At 40.4% G+C, this 21,139-nt stretch overlaps 1 protein-coding gene across 1 annotated transcript; it reads left to right on the plus strand.

Moving 5' to 3' along the window:
* Positions 1–6,773: 6,773 nt before the first annotated feature.
* On the plus strand, positions 6,774–20,725 carry LOC125721192 (gamma-aminobutyric acid receptor subunit gamma-1-like). Its single transcript, XM_048997255.1, has 9 exons — positions 6,774–6,877; positions 10,574–10,738; positions 11,648–11,711; positions 12,368–12,588; positions 12,919–13,001; positions 13,874–14,011; positions 14,216–14,368; positions 14,879–15,078; positions 17,237–20,725. Exons 1-9 carry the CDS (start codon positions 6,789–6,791, stop codon positions 17,513–17,515), a joined length of 1,392 nt encoding a protein of 463 aa, XP_048853212.1. The 5' UTR covers positions 6,774–6,788; the 3' UTR covers positions 17,516–20,725.
* The last annotated feature ends 414 nt before the right edge of the window (positions 20,726–21,139 follow it).

The following is a 21,139-nucleotide window of genomic DNA, read 5'->3' on the forward strand; positions in this document are numbered from 1 at the left end:
CAAGTAGGACTGTAGCAGGCTGAGTTACCCTAAGCGGGACCGCGTGCAATCGCTGAGCAGGGGCTGGAGGACCCGTAGGCAATCACCAAGCCAAAGCCAGGGTAACCAAAGGTGAGCCAGGGGGCCGGGCGGGTGGGACCCGAGCCCTGCCCAGGTGTCCTCTCTCTCTGCAGGATACAGAGAGACGACTTCCCCATTGTAGACGGGGTCGGGATGACTTCCTGGAGGGGGTCCCCGGGGAAGGTCTCAGGGAAAGCACGAGAGGATCCCATTCCAACTCTTCCTCTAAGGATGAGGGAGGGAAGGCAGTCAGGAGGACCAAGTCTTTTGGGGCTTGGCTGGGTCTCTCGGGGATAGGGTCCGGAGGTAGGGGGGCTGGAATAGGGTCCGGAGGCAGGAGAGCTGAGTCAAGGGCCGAAGTAGGAACCGTAGAGGGCGGAGCAGGAACCGTTGGGACAGGAACCACAGAGGGTGGAGCAGGATCCGCTGGGACAGGAACCACGAAGGGCAGCGTGGGAACCGCTGGGACAGGAACCACGGGGACTGGTGCAGGAGCCATGGGGAGATGCACCTCTGGGGAAGACACCACAGGGAGTGGAGCTACAAACATCGCCTTTCTAGGAAACTTGAGGATCCTAGTAATGGTGTCCTCTGGAGATCTGGCACCTTTAAGGGCCAAGCTGGTACCCCTAAAGTTACAGGCTTTGGGTGCACTCTTGGGGGAAGTGGCAGCACTGTGGGCTTTGAGTGCAAATGCAGGGCAAGTGGCTTCAGCGCACACTTCCAGCACCAACAAAACAAATGCCGCCAGCTGGAGGATCGGGAGGGGCTGCTCCTGATTCGCCACCAATTTGCTACCTAATACTAGTCCAACCCAGGTCACACATTCTAGTGGTGTAACAGTTCTGATTCCGAGACCAAAATCACGATACAAAAACCGCTCCTGTGCTTCCCTTCCCATCATGCCTTCAGCTCCTGACAACAACAACAACGAAAAGAGGTTTGTATTTTCTATAGTTAATATTTTTAAGCCCAAATCATTTTAGGACAAAAAAAAACACTTTAAAGGTTTAACAGGTTCTGGCATAAAACAAGTCACATGATCTCTGGAAAGTTGTACATGTCAAAAAAAGAAAACAACAATGACATCATTAAGAAAGGTTGATGGTCTGGATAGTCTAATTTGCAGTTTATTTGAGCAACCGTATGCTACTGTGTTGCTGTTAACAAGGTTGTATATTGCAGTATAACAACTCGACAGTAAAATGCTTTCTAGCCACCCTGGATTAATGTGTAATAAAACTGCTAGAGATAATGCTGATTTTTAAAAGCCCAAAAGATGTTTCATGTAGACTTTATTTTTGATACCTAGAATAGAACAACAGGTCCATCTGTGAGTATAAATCCTTCTTTTATAACCACATATCCAGTACTGGACTGAATCTGGCACCTGTCCTGGTCAGCATAGAGCCCTAACGCCAGTCCATCCCAGGGCACACATACTAGTGCTGTAACAGGACTGAAGCCAAGACCAAAACCACAATACAAATGTTCACAACCTCATGTTACACCACTGCCCCCATCATCAGACCAAAATGAGGTTTGATCTTTTCCCGGGGGCATGCGACATGCCATACAATACTTTCTACTGATGCCAGGCTATGCTATGCTTCTATGCAGCCACGCTTCCAGGCTCTGTAACCACTGCAAGCGTACATACATATATCTCATACTGTACTGTGTTTAACAACATATTCGGCTTTCGATATTTACAATTTACTCTCCGCTTCTTCTTCCTTTGGGCTGGCGTTGCGGGGGCTTCAGCAAGATCTGGCGGCTCGCAGTGCGAGGGAGGAGGCAGACCACAGTCGGCACTAACCTGCCGGATCATCTCCCCCGTGACCCAGCTCCTTATCTGGGTTAGAGTCCTCCACACCTCTTCTGTGAGGTGCGGATCCTCGGAGGGGGAAATCCTTTGGAAGATATCCCTCAACCAGTACATGAGGGTTCGGGCAGCTGGGTCCTCTCTTACCTAAGGCTGCCAGAGCCAGTAGATCAGTTCGTCCACCATGATCATATAGTCCTCAATGGTGAGCTGGTGTGTTTTCTCTTGGAGTCTTGTCATTCTGTCAGGATGCTGAAGGCACGACGGGAAGGGAAGCGCAGGAGTCCAAGACTTTAATGACAAGACTGGGGAAAGACTAACTAGGAATTACTTAAATACACAGTCCCAACTGAATGAGGGGGTGTGGCACACAAGAGGAGCGGCATGATCAGGACGTCGCAGTTGTTCTTCATGATGGTATTTAGAAACTCTTGAGTCTTGAGATAAAACATCCTCAAAATGCAATATGCTCTAGCACAGCGACGCTCAACGGATCATGCAAATGATCAACTTTTTCAAGTATGCTGGGGAAAAATAGGAGAGCAGTGCCTACAGCATATGCTTCCGTGGTCTTTTGAAAATGTATTTCAAAATTGAGGAGCATTTGGTGACTTTTTACAGGTCCTACAAAACTTTTTCATCATTGTGCACTGATCCTTAAAATTGCACCATACTATAGGGAGGAAGTTAGACTGCTAGGAGAACTTGATGATTTGGTCTGAGATTGTGTGTCGGAGATAAGAAGCAGCATGTGAATTAGCCGGTACCGCAGCGGAGGGGCAGGCTGCTGAAGCCCAGCCGGCATTTGTAAGCCCAGTCAAACGTCTGAGCATCAGCAGTCCTATAGCAGACGCAGCACCGTCAGCGGGACAGGCGGTGACGGTGCGTGCCGCAGCAGAACCGCTCCCAATCGATGCTAGCTACGCAGACGTGCAGAGACGGGCGAATCTCACATTTACGTACGCAATGGCCCTTCACTAATTTTTTCTGCCAGTTCCCACTGCCTACACGTCCTGGTGTCTTTCTGATGACTCAAATGACAAAATGAGTCAGTTCTTAAAAGCTTCTGGCTTTAAACTCGATTTAAACTTGATTTGAGGGTGGTTTATGATCTAACTGAATATTATATGAGCCATATTAGCCATATTAACCATGAACGCCGACCTAAGATAACTTGTACGCAGGGAAATGAGTCACGCGGCACGTCTCTCAGCGGAAACAAAGGGTAACACTTCAGTCTCGGCCTCACATTCGCTGTGATACGATCGTTTGTTGGTGATAGTGCTTTTTTTATTGAAAATACTGTATCAGGTAATACACTGTACTTAATATAATTTTGGTAGCCATTGCTCACCAAAAAGTTACACAGTAATTGTGCAATATTTTTGTTTTAACTTTACACGTTGTTTGAGTAGATTTATTTTCTTACTTTACAAAGTGTTTAGTATATGTTCTTCTTGTTTCATCCTCTTCATTTTGTGTTTAAATGCTAAAAAAACATATTTAGGCGTCATTTTTTGGGCCAGGAAACAACAAACATTTGTACGCTTAGTATGCCTTTGGGAACCAATGACTACAATAGCAATTTAATAGCAACATAGCAAGAACAGAACTGTAAATAAGACACTTAAAAAAGAAGATAATGCGCAGATATGTTAAACATCAGTTCTCAGTAGTGTTATGTAAGAAATAAATTTGCAACATTTCTACAGAATTAAGCAAGCCTCCCTAAACTTTCTTTGAGCTCTGTAAAAGTATATATAATAATGTAGGTGTGTGTCTAATGTAGCAAAGGCACTCAATTAAATCTGCAAAAAAATCGGAATTAGATCTGCAAAAAAATACGAAGCCAACTGTAGCTACATTCAAAAGACAATTATTTAAATCATGCACCTCATGACTAATGATCTCAGACACATATGTATAGTGATCAGTGAAACTTTATTACTTTTAATAAAGATCTGTATTTACGCACCCAGAGCTGCACAGGCCATCCGCCACATTGGACATGAGGACTGATACGGTTGTGACATGGCAAAATTTGGCATGCCCCATGTGGTGGACCTGCATTGGTATAACTCCAGGGCTGATTTTTAATCAAACTCCAGGCCTGAATGCGCCTGGTCATTATATGAGTAATGCAAATGACGAGTATAGCATTTTGTTCTTCAAACCAGACTTATTCCTCAGAAATACGCAGATCAGCAGGCCTGGAGGTTATTGAGGTAACAGCGAGAGCATGGAGCACACAGCTCCTATGGGGACCATAAAGTGTGCGAGCACCGACCTACCCAGCCGTCCTGGGGCAGTCACAGGGATTTGTGGCCGTTTGCCTGAGGCTGTAAAATGCTATGAAAAAGCTCAAAAAAAATATAAGAAAAAGAAAAATGACACTTAATATCTCAGAGGACATCACAGTCTCGACAGCATAACGATTTATGTATAGATTATTGAACTTGTCACAGTCTCCCTGTTTGATTGTAAACATGCAATTTAAGCAGCATTGTGCAGAACAATTACACATTATCTGACCATTTAAAAATAGATAATGATAAGCGGTGACCAGACTTTAAACAGTAGCTGTGTATTAAAGCTGTTATTGGCAGGGGACACCCAACAGGAAGTTTTTACACACTGCTCTGTATCCTGTCGATTGAATGTGAAGTTAAGTGTGATGTGACAAGAGAGGCACAAACATTTTGGTTTGGTACAGAGGTTGACGGAAGCAGTTCAGCTCTACTATCATCATATTGGCCTTGTCGGTTGAAATAAAGATTGAACCCACGCTCTGCAGCTGGGCTTTACTTATGTTACGAATATATACCCTTAACCACTACATTAGCCGCTGACTCTTACTCCGGATCTCATCCCCGGCACATTTTCAGATCACAGGGTGTAGGATTTCATGGGCACAGTTTCTACTGAAAGAGATATAAGAAGTTAACGCAAAGAGAGGGTGCGAGACTCGAAGATCCCATAAGTCATGCTTGAAGAAGGTGGCGATAATGTTGCCTAGCAACTGTGGATGCTGCAATACTGGGCAGATGCTGAACATACAGAAAAGCTGCAGAGCCCTGCAAAGGTGTTTAAACCAAAATGACATTTTACCTTTTTTTTATTACGTCTATAATTATTTTCTAAAATTACTGCTGCATAATTGAATAAGAAATACGGCTTGATAATGTGAAGCTATTCATCATAAGCTCTTAGGCTCCAGTGAGGGGAAATCTTTACCCTGTTGATTCTGTTATACACATCGTAATTTTTACAGTGTTCAATAATGATCTGTCAGAAAGTAACATGCTTTCTCTGTGTTTAATCTTCTCTGTTTGTGGTTATGATTGTAAAGAGTGGTCAGCCTGACTGGCTCTGCTGAAGCTCTAATTCACGCCCCCCCCCCCCCCAAACCCCCAGACCCAGAAAACCAGGGGTTTATGTTCTATTCCTACCCTAAGTGTCACACTCATCAGAAGAATTAGCTGTGTTGGACACTCTATTAATCACTGCCATATTGACATTAACAAGTGTGTAAGCCCTCTCTATGCAATGACACACTCTTCATTTTTGATATCCAGAATTAATCAATAATTCAGAATTTAGCCATTTGTTCAGGTCACATTAACACATTCAGTTAGCATTAGGAATGTTTACTTAAAACATTACATGGAGATTAAAGGGTGGATCAGAAAGACTTCAGAACCAACAAGTCAGGGTATTTAAAAACCTTTAATCAAATGGACAGTAGGTGGCGTAGTAGTTCAAGTAGTTTTAAAAATCTCCAGTACACTCCAGCTACAGTTTTAAACAAGGGTTTAGGGGTTGGTGTTCTACCCATGAGAAAACAGCAGATTGTTAAATGTGTAATTGTCAGATGTTAAGGATTTTACATTTTAATAGTATTTTCAGAGAACTGGTGAGAGAATGTGTCAGTCTGTCATGTAAATGGAAGTGATCACCATGGTAACACCTGATTTCTGGCCATTATGTTATGTCTTGCAGAAGCTATATCTGTTTAATGCTGAACATCAGTTCCCTACATCAGATTTCTTTCAGCACATGTGCCATTATTGTTGAATTTAAGAATACATAGATCATTGCACCGAAAAGCACGACTAGATAATTAAAAATTAACATATATGCATACCTTTTTGTTCTACTGCATTCTAAAACAAAAGCATACAAGGACAAAAACATTAAATGTATTGGGACAAACAAAGCATTTATATCACTTAAGGTATCGACGTCCATGTTATGGCAAATGGATTATGCATTGGGTTTGTTTTATGTAGTTCATGTGGTTTCAATGAAAATTTGTATTTAAAAAAATTGTTATGACATCTCATTAAGGTAACACCTTATATCCATTAATAAAACTAAAGATGCGAAAACGGCGCACTGGAGTTAATAATTCAGTTCTAGTTAATTATTAGCTGTCTGATTCACTACATAATGAGGATGTCTATTAGTTGCGATCTACTTATTCAAATGAAAGACCCACAACCCAGTCTAAGAGCAGAGCCATCTCGTCCATTTAAGGGGAAGCTAAAAATGGTTTGTGATTATCCAAACCCGACATGATGCTCCATCGCCTTACTGCCTTTTTCACCGAGGGATGCCAAGCGGATTCTCCGGAGTGCTTGGGAAGCCCAGCCTCTTTCCTCCCACCTGATTGGACGAGGACAGGCTATGGACATAATTTATGCAGGCATCTGACATGCTGATTGGTGGTTTTTTAATCATGAGTCCCGCACCCCGATCGGATCGCAGGCGAATTTCACTAATACACTTAGGCAGGTGCTAGTAGGGAATATATATATTTATATTTATATACATACATATATAAATATATATAAAGATTGAGTTTTTGGTTTGTGGAGATATAATTCTGATCTCTAAAGAGATCATGAGCTGTAGGAGTTTAGCCCTGAGTTGTCAGCCTTGGCAGCATCGTGTGTCGGCTTTCTGCCTGATGTTCGCATGTGTCGGAGTCAGGTAAGTTTGCGCTGAGATAACGGATAAATGGTGCAAATAAGTGTGCAAATGATACCCGAAATGTCAGACAATTTTAAGTTAATTTTTAGTATGTATATCCATAGCGTGCTTTTTAATTAGTTTTTTATTTATTTTTTATTATTTTTAATAAACTGGGATGAACTGAAAAACGCTTATCCATATGCTGGAAATACACGTTTTTTTTGCAATACCCTCCGGAGATAAAAATGCGTGCGGTTCCTTGCAGAAAACGAATAGCAGTTTCTTTTACCATGAAGATTACAGTGTAAAACCCTTGCTGTAAAGCCGTGTTTACGTGGCGATTGATCGGTCCCTTGCCGAGGCGAATATCTCCCATGTCCGTTTTCCGTGCAATGTCACAGAACGGAAACAACCTTGGAAATCCAGTTTACTCTATTTGAAATAAACACACAAAGTCAGATAATGGGAGAGCATTTAATTTTTAATTAACTTGGATGAAATATTTTTCGGAAATTGTGCGGATTTCACTGCCGTTTATTAATACTGTATAATGTACATGAGCGTTTTTCGGCACATGTGGAGAGGAAAAGTGTTTCATTCATTACACTGTCCGTCTAAAACGAAATCGTTTAACGTCCTAAAACAGACCATCTGTTGTAACCTTCAAATATATCAGCATCCGTGGCGGCATGTTTGAATGATTTGGAAAGGCTTAGAAATGCGGCAAAAGGGCTTTTTTCCGTGGCAATGCCCCCAACCCTGCTAAAAACGAGCTACGTGATTTACTGAACTGAACAAAATACCTAATACATTTACAATTGGTGAAATATGATTATTGATTTATGGATTGGTTTGGGATAATATAAATAAGCAAGAAAATCGGTTATTATTAGGTTGGCAATAATTCTGTCATAATACTGATAGGGAAATTGAAGTTAAGCATTGGTTTGAAATTAATGAGGCTTGCCAGGTTATTTATAGATTTCTTTCTTTGTTTATCCTTGTATTTATTTATTTAATAAAATTTTGCTTGCAGGCTGTTTTCCGTTGGCCAGGGAAAGGACAGAGAGAGAGAGCTCCCTAGACGAATGGGTAAAAAGACCTTCACGTGTTCCCTGGTGACTGCATATAAGGGGTGCATCCTATGGTGGGATTAAACTTTAAAATGATGTGTCAGTGAGCTGTGGGACAGGTCACCTGTCTTGGGAGGGACAGTTAGGGCACGGTCCCTCTTTACCTTGACAGGTTTCACCAGCACCAATCTTGCGGCTTGTCTCTTTGCATGAGTGCAGGTTCCTTGGTTGCATAGTGTCTTAATTGAAGCAGTGATAGTTTATCTACTAGTTTTGGTTGTTCTCCAAACTATTATTGCTCTTTGCTCAAGCTATATTAGCATGCTTCTGTAGAATAAGCTGTCAATAGCTTTTTTGGTCCAGATTAATGCAGCTGAAAGTGTAAGTTGTGTAGAAGGTCTGCTAGATTGATTAGTAGATCAGTAACAATGGCAATTATCAACTCTGGTTCACTCTAGTCACCCGCAGTCAAGTAGTGTGACATCTTGATAAACTTACATCTGTTCCCTTTGCTCAGGGGAGGACAGTCTGCAGAGATGTCTTGTATACTACAGGGGCTGGCCTTTGCCAGAAGGTCATGACCTCTCAATGTCTTATTGTGAGGTCAGAGCTGCGCCCTGCATCCCTGTGCTTAGCCTCATAGCCCTACAGCATGGTAAGGTACTCTTCTCCAACTTACAGGTGGATGGTCAGTGTCAATCTCCAGGCTGTAGTTGCTTGAATAACTAAGTAGACCTCATGCAGTGGTCAGTGGGGTAGCCAGTGCAGTTCTATGATTTTTAGAAGAGTCACTTTGATAAGCTCCTGAGAGGCAGCTGAAACGCCATAATGGCCATAGTATCTGATAAAAAGCTATTGGAAGCTGAGATGTAACCCAGGGCTGTTTGTGACCCCGCCAGCAGAGCTTTGGATGTCTCCATAGTGTACAACCTTCCCCCATGACAATGTCAGCGAGACTGCCCTGCATGTGTCCAAACCAGCCGTCTCTGGTGGGCTTTGCTCATCCAACACATTCAGCAGACATTTCAAAGATATAAGCGCTATATATATATATATATGTATGGTAGATAATCAGGAAAGGGGAATTGACATTTAGCACCAGGTATGGTTTTCTAATTGCTATTTGCTATTTATATATAGTCATGCATTGCTTAACTACAGGGATACATTTTGAAAAACACATCGTTAGGTGATTTAGTCATTATAAAGTGTGCTTACTCATACGTAGGTGGTATAGCTCACTACACACCTAGGCTGCCATATTTTATATATATATATATATATATATATATATATATATATATATATATATGAGTATACTTTAAAATAATAAAAAATACAGTATAATAAATACATAATCCAATAACATAGTTTATTTTCATTATGAAGTACTATGTAGTGTACATAATTGTACGTATATATGACTGGCAGCGCAGTAAGTTTCTGCACATCAGCATCACCACAGACACGTGAGTAATGATGTAGTAATGTTGCGCTACGGCATTGCTAGGCGATAGGAATTTTTAGCTCCGTTATAATTTTATGGGATCACCGTCATATAAGTCATTGACCATAACATCCTTATGCAGCACAGGACCGCATAATAAAATATCATGATAATTATAATACTTTACTTTCTGTTTTATTATTTATAATCATTTTTTCATAAAAAAAAAATCTCAGACATGCAGTTTGTCAAATGATGTTGAATGAAGACAGCTGAGATTTTAGTTTAAACACAAATTGTTCCATTATACATTTTCCTATGATCCTACTCAGGGGTTGTTGGAGAATGGGAGGATGGATGGAAATTCTGCATATTTTTCTTTCCTCCAGGAGGGCGGCGCAGTTAACAAGCCCATTTCCATGTATCTCACGGTTCATCACAGCGTCGGCTAATTCAGTTCCCGAGAGATTCTCCAAGCATATTCCCTCCACGGTGTCTGGGAGGATCATGGGCTGTCCCGTGTATCTTTGGCGTGGCGGGGTGAGGGTGGGGAGGGACTTCGGCTGGGGGGGTGGAGGTGGGTGATTGCGAGCACGTTCACAGCTACTCAGTCATGCTTGGAAGGAGCAGTGAAAATGGTCTGGCACTGGTCCAAGCTCTTGGATCCACAGCAGTCTCTCATAGCCGGGTAATTAGCCCCCCCACCCCCACATCCACCCCCTTTTCCCCCGCCTGTGTGCGACAGCTCCCGTGCTGTGATAGGAGTGAAGCGTGGGGGTCAGCATCTGAGCTGGCAGAAACGGAGCCCCAGGTCATCTGGGAACCTCGACTTTCACGTCTCGGGATCTAAAGCCCGACAGCTGAGGAACGTCACCCTTGGAATAGCTCAGACCGACATAAAAACAGTGCAGTTCCTGCAAGGGGCTCTTTCCTTGTTAATTTTCTCACGCGGACGCTCCAGAGGGTCACATTTCCTGGAGCGGGATGAGGTTAGAAGGTATGGTAGAGGTTAGAGATGTTTTATTAGCGCCTGCAAGCCTTCGGGTGAAATCCTTTGAACGCCATGTCCGCACCATGGCCAGAATGATCTTGTAAATGTCTGTTTCCGGCTCCCATGAGTTATAAGGGTTGCTTGTGTTTACAAACTCCTTTACTGAGATGTGTTGTTTGTTTTTTTTGCCCCCCCCCCCCAAGTGTGGCTTTCGGTCCAAATAAACTGGAGGAGGAAGATTATGAAGATGTCCCCATAAATAAGACCTGGGTACTATCGCCCAAGGTCTATGAAAGTGATGTCACCTTGATCCTAAACACGTTATTGCAGGGTTATGACAACAAGCTCCGGCCTGACATTGGAGGCAAGTTGCTATGGCTTTGTATTATAAATCATTGTTTAGTTTCTCATTTGAATTTGCGTCATGAAACTGTCAGAGACCTTGTGCTGTTAAATGAGCACTGTTTCTCATTCTCAGTGATTTGGCTCTGTAAAACTCTACAAACATGACGTGCAGTTTTCTCTTTGCAGTACAGACTGCATTGTGTGGCTCCTTTTACATTGTAAGCGGTATATCTATCCCTGTTAAATGCATTAGCTTGTCAGTAACATGTCCAATCCCAGGTATTGAACAAGGCTACTCACTTGCTGCGCTGTAACTGAGCCAAACAAGCTTCGATTGATTTGTAATCTATTACCTTTTACATACTGAGTAAGAATAAATAACTTGGGTTGTATTGTTTTTCAGTGAATGTTTTAGAAATGACAAAAATGGTAATATTTTACTTGAGGGGGCACAAATAGTGTAGTATTGTTCTAACGTATGTATTAAGCACAAACTAAGTTACATACTGATCTCATGTTCGTTGATCATTAGCAAATTCTGACATCTTTTATCTCAATTGTTATATTTATTACTATCATTGTTTATTTTATAAACTACTGAAGAAACAAAGTAATGAATAACAAGTTACATGCTGATCTCTTATTCATTCATGATGCATCTTTAATCTCAAGCACCTGCTATATTTGTCCATGATTTGCACTTCAGTAGTAACTGAGTTTTATACACTACTAAGTATTTGTGCCCCCTCAAGTAAAGTATTACCCAAAACATGATAAATGTGACTGAAATGTAAATATAAGAAATATTGCGAATCCTGTCATCAAATTTGAAAAAACTTTGGTTGAGTTTATATGTGTCATTATGAAAATCTCTGACATATTATGTTTTACATGTATTTGCTTAAGCTACTTTTTAAATGTCTTACAGTAAGACCGACGGTGATTGAGACAGCGGTATATGTTAATAGTATTGGACCGGTTGACCCCATAAATATGGTGAGTGAGTAGCCTCTTTACAGACAGCTTGCGGATTCCAAGTGTTAAATCTGTTGTCTGACGTTATCCAAACAGCGTGGAAACATACTGCCTATTTAATTCGAAAGGCACACGCATTGTGCGATGCAAAATCCACCAAGATTGATCACAGTCTTCATCCCGGCTACATTTCAGCTAGTGAATGTGAGTGGAGTACAGATAAAAGATAAAAATAAAGATAAATACTGTTGGCTGCCCGAATTAGGCTTTGTTGATTCAGACACCTGGTTACCTGAGGTGAATGATTCCAGAAGCCTGCTGGAGGCCTGATACAGACCTTGCCGGGTGTATCTGCTTTCTGAGAGACAGTCATAAGCTCTTCGATATCTCACTTTGCACATATTGTTTTCTGTGCTGTGGAATCTTCCATAATCAGAATCCCTGTGTGCCTATTGACTAACTGCTGGCAAGGTTATGACCAGTCAGCATCTAGCTCAGATCTTTAGACATTCTGATGTTGAATATTGTTCTGATTTCTGTGCTTTATTCTGTTCTATCTTAATGGGCCAAGCAGATATCTGACCTGCTGCTGTCTTCAAAGCAGGAGAGGCGCTAAAACAGTTCCCACGTTTGTCTCAGTTCTGAGTCAACTCTGCCATGTTTCCATTTCATTTCAGGAGTACACCATTGACATATTCTTTGCCCAGACGTGGTATGACAGCAGGCTGAAGTTCAACAGCTCAATGAAGCTCCTCATGCTCAACAGCAACATGGTTGGAAAGATCTGGATCCCTGACACCTTCTTCCGCAACTCCAGGAAGTCAGACGCCCACTGGATCACGACGCCCAATCGGCTTCTGCGGCTGTGGAGCAATGGGCGGGTCATGTACACATTGAGGTGTGGCTGCTGTGTCATCACCCAGTGTCTCATTCTGATTGGTTGCCTGTCTTTACTGCTCAGTGTCTGCGCAACTTTGATTTGTGCATCTGTATTCTGTGCTGTAGGGCTATTTTTGATGAAAAGTGTGCTATTTGTTGACACATAGAGCTGACTCTGTTGTTATTTTTAGTTTCAGTGCATAACGTACAAAAAAGGTTATCCATTACTATGTTCTTTAGCGATTTGTTAAGTTGCTCAGACATTAATGCAATATTGCACAGCTATACAATGCACAGGTGCAACCTAATATCTTTTTGTTTTTTTCTGTCATAATTTTGTTTTTGTCAGGTTGACAATTAATGCGGAATGCTACCTTAAACTGCATAACTTTCCTATGGACGAGCACTCGTGTCCGCTGGAGTTTTCGAGCTGTAGGTGTTCGATCTTGATCCGCTGACGCACGCAGCACACCCCTTCAGGTTCAGTAGCAATGCAGGAGAAGTGTGCAAAAGTTTGAGCCATTCTGTAGTCATGAGCCCCAGCCTCACACACCAGGGGGGGGGGGCTACTGGCACTGTTTGTAGGGTGATCTAGTCAAACCCAGTCAGGCAAATAAATAAGAGTGCATGCCCTCATCATCCACACCGTCACGTGTCTCATGTTAGTTGTGCTGCCATGCCATGTTCCCGATTCCTACAGTGGTCATTTCCTTGGTTTAAGAATAGGTTACTGACCTTGTTATCACAGAGTGGTGGTTTTCAACCCTGCCCTAGTGTCTGCCCGATCTCTTGATTTAATTTTTTTTAAATCGACAGTGTTAATAAATTAATTTCTCAGTTAAAAATGTGTTATTATGGATTTCCATTTGGATTATTACCTGCAACAGACACTTGAAAGCATGAAACAAAAAGAAAAAAAATATGAAGAAATATGTGCCCTTTGTTTTTAGAATGTTGAAATTTAATATATTTAATAGCATTCGTTATTTGCTTAAATTTCTAAAGGTCAAATTTTTATGAAATGAAGAAATTAGGAATAAAATGAAAAATCTTGACCATTAAATTTTCTCATGGATATGATCTTGAAAGAACAAAGTAGGATATGGAATTTGCAGTAATATGTTTTTAATCAAACCCGGGTAGCCGGTGAATGAATAATCACCGTAAAGCAGGCGACGTGTTGGAAACCACTGGCTCACAGCGTCTGGTTCTGTGTGCTGATTTACTGCGTAGCTACAGGCTGTACCCAGTCGCCAAAGGTTCAGCCCGGTGCAGCCTCTGGTCTCCCCTCTGTGCCTCCTCAGATGGGTACCCAAAAAACGAGATTCTCTACCGCTGGCAGAGGAGGTCCGTGGAAGTGGCTGATCAGCGGTACTGGAGGCTGTACCAGTTCGCGTTCGTCGGCCTGCGCAACACGTCAGACGTAGCACACACTCAATCGGGTACGACCAACAACTATTATTATTATTATTATTATTATCATTATTATTATCTACTTCCCACAGCAGTGCTCAGGATAAGCTGGAAGATGGATGGATTGAAAATCAAGCCATTTTTCATCATTTTACAGATGAAGCCATAATTTTTAATAGATTACTATCATGATGACTATCATTTGCTTTAAAGCACTCTGCATTATGTTACAGGGGAATATGTCATCATGACCATCTTCTTTGATCTGAGTCGGCGGATGGGCTACTTCACCATCCAGACTTACATCCCCTGCAGCATGATTGTGGTTCTGTCCTGGGTCTCTTTCTGGATCAACAAGGATGCCGTTCCAGCCAGGACATCGTTAGGTATGCATAAATCCTATTAAAAGCACCATTAGCACTATGATATGGTAATTTTGGGGTGGCTCTGTGGGTTAGAACATGTGCCTGTAATCAGATGGTTTTCGGTTTAAATCCCATGGCTGGCAGAGTGATGCCACCATTAGGCCCTTATCTCCAGTTGCACTGCTAACAGACCAGTCCTGCTGTCTCTATTTCTCAATATGCTGCCTATAAAAGTTCCGCCTAAACAAATGTGATGTTATTATTATTATTGAGAGAGTACATAGACGTAAAGTGCATTAATTCACATTTTATAGCATGTTGTTTAATATAATAATTTATTGCCTCTAATCACATTTGGTGGTCCATACGGGCTTGGTGTTTCCCCCTGCCCAGTGCGATGGGTAATTGCCCCCCCCCCACTTTCCCAGCCAGGATACTCAGTTGATGGGTGGATATGTTACCTTTGACTGTATTTACTGCCCTAAATATCACGCCCTGCCCTCTGCACTCCCCTTATATATTTACACGCAGGGATCACCACAGTATTGACCATGACCACCCTCAGCACCATATCCCGGAAATCACTCCCCAAAGTGTCGTATGTGACGGCCATGGATCTCTTCGTCTCCGTCTGCTTCATATTCACCTTCGCTGCGCTCATGGAATACGGAACGCTCCACTATTTCACGAGCAACAGGCAGGCAAAGAAATCCAAATCCAGCAACGTACAGGTGAGCTGGCATGTACCAGCGGCGCCCCCTAGAGGCCTCGTTACACAACAGCAATGCAGACATGAGAGCGAAACCTCCATCTCTGACATTAAAACTACAATCGGCCTCCATATCCATGAAAATATTCAAAATAAAAAAAAAAAACAAATCAGAAAGTTCCAATAATCAATGCTTGAATTTGGCGCACGCCAAGCACTACACTGAATCCATGACAATAAAGTGATGTGTGTGTGTGAGAGAATAAATTAATGTTTTCTCTATATATAATTATATTGTCTGTATGTATTATAATAGTTGCACTTGTCATAATTCCCTAAACAATACAGTATAACAACTATTTACATAGCATTTACATTGTATTTAGTATTACAAGTAATCTAGAGATGATTCAAAATATTTAGGATGTGCATAGGTTATATGCAAATACAATAGCATTTCATATGCATATGCAGATTTCTCTATGTGGATTTTTGCAACTAATTCCCTGAGGAGGATCCAGAGGGCCCACTGTACTACTTCTTTAATTCTTCTTTAATATTGATATTAAATGTCACTAGGCTCACACACTATGGGATAAGAACTGTAGAACCTGACAGAATCAACTACCCCTTACAGCAACCTTGCAATTGCACAGGTGGATATTTCATGCCAGGCCAGGGGTATTTCATGCCATATCCTGGTGGGGGGCCGGGGGGGAGAGGGGTTTAGCTGGGAAACTCTGCCTGTGATTCAGTGGTTGTCGGTTCTGATCCCAGGCTCAGCGGAGTAATGTCACTGTTGGGCCCTTGAGCAAGGTCCTTGACCTCAGATTGCTTCAGGGACTCCTCTCAATTGTGCATTGCTATGGATGCATGCATTTGCCAAACGGACAGACAAATAAATAAATAAATAAATAAATGAGTAAAAAATGAGTAGATAGATAGATAGATAGATAGATAGATAGATAGATAGATAGATAGATAGATAGATAGATAGATAGATAGATAGATAGATAGATATGCTTGCGATTTATGTCCTGCCCACATTATAACAGTTAATCTACATAGCAGGACCTTAAAAGAACAGCAGCGATATGGACACTTAGTACTGTAATTTAAATAGCCAGCTTTCTGCAGTGCACCATCTAATTTGCTTCATTAATAAAATATATATGCACTTTAGACTTTTAAACACCTGCAATTTTTTCGGAACATTCCTGTAGCATTTACAGATCTCTTTAAGGGCTGTGGGTGTATAATTTCAAATTAAAAGTTATTCATTCAGAAGAAGAATTTTCCATGATATCATTATATAAGCATAGAAATACAGAAAAACATTCCTTACAAGAGATTAAAGCCTAATAATCGGTCCACATGCTTAGTAACAGCAATAATGGCTGACATTTTATTTGACTATTTACATGTTAAAATCAGACCTTTAATTTGTGTCGTTACATTAATCTGAAAATCACATAAAATGCTAGACTATGTGATGAGTATAACTCAAAAGAATTTTCGGTATACAAGCTTGTGCAAAAAGCCAACATACTAGAAACGCTCAACAAATAAAGTGATTTACTTGTTACCTGCTACAAAAATGCAGATGACTAACTACCAGAAAGACTTCTACTTCTAACATTTCTGAGGCCAGTAGAATAATGAAATAAAAAAATTGTCGTTATCGTTAACTAGGCATCATAAACGGAGATCTCTGTCCAGAAAACTGATGTGTGGATAAGGTCCATTTCATTTATTGGGTGTACAAAATGTGAACCTTTATCAGAAAGTACAGCCATAAGGTTTATGTTAAAAATACAAAATGACATGCCTGTTTCTTGAATTAAATGAAGACCATGGGGACCTACAGAGCTATAAATCAATGAGTTGATGGTTTAGATCTGGTCTTGATTCTCTTGATAGTTCTTGCATTGGTTTCCTTTTTTGTTCTTTTCACTTTTTCCCTGGGTTTCAAAGACATGTGGTTCTGCTGAATGTTTACAAGCTCAGGCGAATGTTTACAAGTGCCCTATGCATATAAGTGGCTATGTGCCTTAATTTTGGAAATGCCCTGCTGACAACTTATATTATGGCTCCTGGGAGAGTCTCATCATTCTAACATCTGGATCGTCACACGACCAGCGATATTCATAAATTAACCTGGCCCTTCCCTGTCTCCCCAGCAGAAATCCACTGTGGTTAACATCCGGCCAGGGCCATCGCTACTGCAGATGAACAACATCGCCCCCTACCATGAAGAGGACGACTATGCGTATGAATGCCTGGACGGCAAAGATTGCACCAGCTTCTTCTGTTGTTTTGACGACTGCCGCTCAGGTGCTTGGCGAGAGAATCGCATGCATGTCCACGTGTCCAAGATCGATTCCTACTCACGAATATTCTTCCCCACTGCATTTGGCCTCTTTAACCTCGTCTACTGGGTTGGGTATCTCTACTTATGAGATGCAAAGTCAGTTATTCAAATAATCAAATATTTTATGATGATCTTTCTCCTCACTACATCCCATATTAAAAAAGAAATGGGGATTCACAAAATAAATGTATTGATACTTACGAGAAGCAGCGTTTTTAGTCCAAAATGGCAGGAAATAATAGACTCTGACCCCATTAGAATTGAAAAAAAGAACAAGGAAAAACTATGTAACTGATGTAAGAACTCTGACGATACAGTGTGATGTTTTAGAGGCAAAATAGAACTTGTTAAAGTTTTCGGTTTAGCAGTACATACCGAAAAGAATTACGCTGTCAGCCCACCTATTAAAAAACTATGAGAACCCAGATGGCAGCCCAGCAAAAAAAAAATAATAATAAAAAAAAAAAAACCAACAGCTGTTCTCCGTCATAAAATCATTGGGGAAGAAATCAGATATTTCACTTTGCCTACAGAGCTACACATTGCATCGCAAAATCGGCACTGTGGCTGGAGTCGGATTTCCTGAGTACGGCCTGGTCATTTCCTGTGGGCTGCATGCTCCCCCATCTCAGCTGAAATTGTACTGACCATAGCAATAACAACAGTATGGATCATGTTATCTCTTCTCTGTTTGTAGCTTTTGGTTTGCGGTTTACAGCACATTCTAGGAGCTGAAAAAGAGTGATATGTCGTTATCTTTCCATCAGCCTTTTTCATTTGTTTTTACTTCTGTAGTCTTACATTTATCTATGATGAAAAAGAACTGTGAGAGTAAAGTCTGATTCCTAGCAATTTAAATATAATATATATCAAAAAATAGCATACAGAAACTCCTAAGCATTTGTTTTTGTCCAAAAATATTTTTCTCCGCATTTGTCCCAAAGCTTTCCATAATTTAACACGCGGATGCATTGACACTCAAAACCAGTTCTGTTTTGCATCTTAAATTTTCAGCTTTTGTTTTTTTTATTTGTATTATTTTAATAAATATTGGACATCTGATCACATTCAGCCATGATTAGTCTGCTTGCACCCAGACTAATACCATTATTACTAAACTTAGTTTTTTTCTTAGTATTATACTGATGATGTTTTCTGTATAGTTTCCATGTATTCATAAAAGTGAAAATATATTTTTTCAGTGTTAACAAGGTCTAATTTTGCTGGTAAACAGTAGGGGTGGTAAATTTAAAATAGGTAAAATGATGTGTGATAGAGGTTATAGTACTTATGTACCCTCAGGATATTTCAACTTTATCGCATTTGGGAAAAAGCTTTGATGTTTGTCAAAAAAACATATATTTATGGTGACATATTTCACTATGAATAGTACTGAACAGACATTTCTATTATGCAGCTAAGATTAAACTATAGAAAAAAACTGAACAAATGGAATATGTATCACATATAGAAAAAAGTAATAATTTTATTTTGATATTCATTTATATTTCAAGCTGCTATATATTACAAGCTTGTCATTGAACCATATAACTGTGAAAAATGCATTAACCCACTTTGATTATTACTGTGAGGTGAGAATGTCATGGGGGTACTGTCATGAAGTGTTTCTGAGTCCTGTTCTTACTCAGTGCAATGCGATGAATTCATGACTCCCTCAAAGCCATAAAGCACGACACAGTTTAGGTAGAACCTGAACACCCATTAACAGAACCTGAACACCCATTAACAGAATTGACAATGAACTTTGTGTGGTTTTGTATTTCTTTGGTTTCAATGTCTGATGATTCCTGCAACCTACTGATGCTACCATTTTTAATTTCCAGCATATAGTTACTGAACACGGTGCAGTAAAAGTACAATAAAAAGCTTATGAGAGAGTAGCGGGGTGTCCCAATATTCCCCTAATGTTCCCGACACTAAATTTAGTATCTGTGAAAGATAGAGCCGAGGGCCTAGTCATTTAGCAACCACTGGGCTTCGAAGCACCAGTGACATTCCCACTAAGCTCAATCTGTATTAGGAAAGAATAGTGCTTTGTAACAATGGTCTGTGAAATTTAGGTAAGTACCTTCTGGGCAAGCATCAGTATTTTGTCTGAATATTTATGGAGGTGAAAACTTCGAGCCATATCTCTGTTTACTGAGGAGATGTACTGTTTCTGTAAGTTACCCGTCGGTCTTTGCCTAGAGGACTGATTGTGACGTCACATTTCAGATGTGCCAAATATGTCTTTCATGATATTTCTTGAGATTTATTTCTTGTAATTCACATGAAAAGGAAGGAGTCACATTTCATTTTGAAGTTCCAAATGTCTTGGCTCCAGAAATATGTAAGGCCACTTTTGGTTTAAAAATGTTTTTTCTACATATTTAAGTATGCAGCTGTAAGGTCATCTCAGAAGTGAAACAAGTGTTGAGGTACTTTTCCAGTTTACTTTTATGTGCTATTGTTTACTTTAAGTCTGATTTCACTGGAAAGATAAGCATTGACTCTTTTGACATCTGTTGTGTACATATATGTATATTTGTACATACCCATTGTCATTGTCTGTTACAATGTTGTATATACACATATATAAACATCATCAACAAAAACAATATTTATACATGTAATGTAGGATAATTTTACTAGTCTACACATTATATACACCAGTAGTTCATGTATATGTATATGACAGGTATTTTGAATTAAACAGTTTTTTTCCTGAGCCAAATTTATGGAGCAGTTAGTTGTGGCTGCTGTCGGTTCTTAGTTTTTATAAATTTATCCAGTTTAAGTTCACTACCGTATATGCATTTTCCCTGGCTTTGATTCTATTTAGCCGGTAAAAATGGGTATATCTATTGTATGCAATATGAAATCACTGTTCTATAGAACACCACACAAATTTAACAATAAAGATATATAATATAAAATACATATCTGTATACATATGTAAGTGTGCAAGAGAGAGTATGATATATACCATGCATTTACCCTGTTACTCATCATTGTAACAATATGTATTTACAACAAATTGATGTTGTGGTATACATCGCTATGCATAATTTGTAAAATGTTATCAGAATGTTTCTTTGTTAATGTTTTAATCATTCTGTTGCTTCTTCACCACCAATCTGTCGCATCGAAAAGGAACGATATTTTAGACAGGTTTACAGTCTCTCAGCCCAAATCAAATTTCCACTGTGTTGAGGTTTATGTCCTGTTTATGTGAGTGCTTGTCTTTTTTCCCCCAAGTATTTATAGATCTGTGTAGTTTTAGTGCAGCGTAACTCAATACACTGTGAACCAATAAAGCAGGTGCCTGAAAAAAGACACGATGTCTTCTTTTGTTCATAAAAAAATATGAAAGCTGCTACACAACATTTGTAAAATGTGAACATTCTTGACTCAATATCATTTAAAAAGCTTGAGAATTGCCACACTTTTATTTCACCCTGGATTCCAAGAACATTTGCACACCATGTAGTTTTTTCTCTGCAATTAAACTGTAACTGGCCCAAGATTCGCAAAGGTGGAACGATCACAGGAGGCGGGATCAAATCCTGCTCCTGATTGGCTATCCATCCCAGCTATGCACTCATTAAATCACTTACACCAATTATGTCCCTAATTTAAGTAATTTGGCTTACATTCTCAGCACTAAGGTTGTTAATGACCTGCCGCTACTTAAAGATGTTGCAATCCAAAA

This window comes from Brienomyrus brachyistius, unplaced genomic scaffold, assembly GCF_023856365.1.
Source record: "Brienomyrus brachyistius isolate T26 unplaced genomic scaffold, BBRACH_0.4 scaffold32, whole genome shotgun sequence".
Taxonomy (NCBI): domain Eukaryota; kingdom Metazoa; phylum Chordata; class Actinopteri; order Osteoglossiformes; family Mormyridae; genus Brienomyrus; species Brienomyrus brachyistius.

Coding starts and splice junctions, on each gene's coding strand:
- LOC125721192 (XM_048997255.1), top strand. CDS start 6,789: ATGAGCTGTAGGAGTTTAGCCCTGAGTTGTCAGCCTTGGCAGCATCGT. Junction 12,589..12,918: donor CGGGTCATGTACACATTGAG/GTGTGGCTGCTG, acceptor TGTTTTTGTCAG/GTTGACAATTAATGCGGAAT. Junction 14,012..14,215: donor CGTAGCACACACTCAATCGG/GTACGACCAACA, acceptor ATTATGTTACAG/GGGAATATGTCATCATGACC.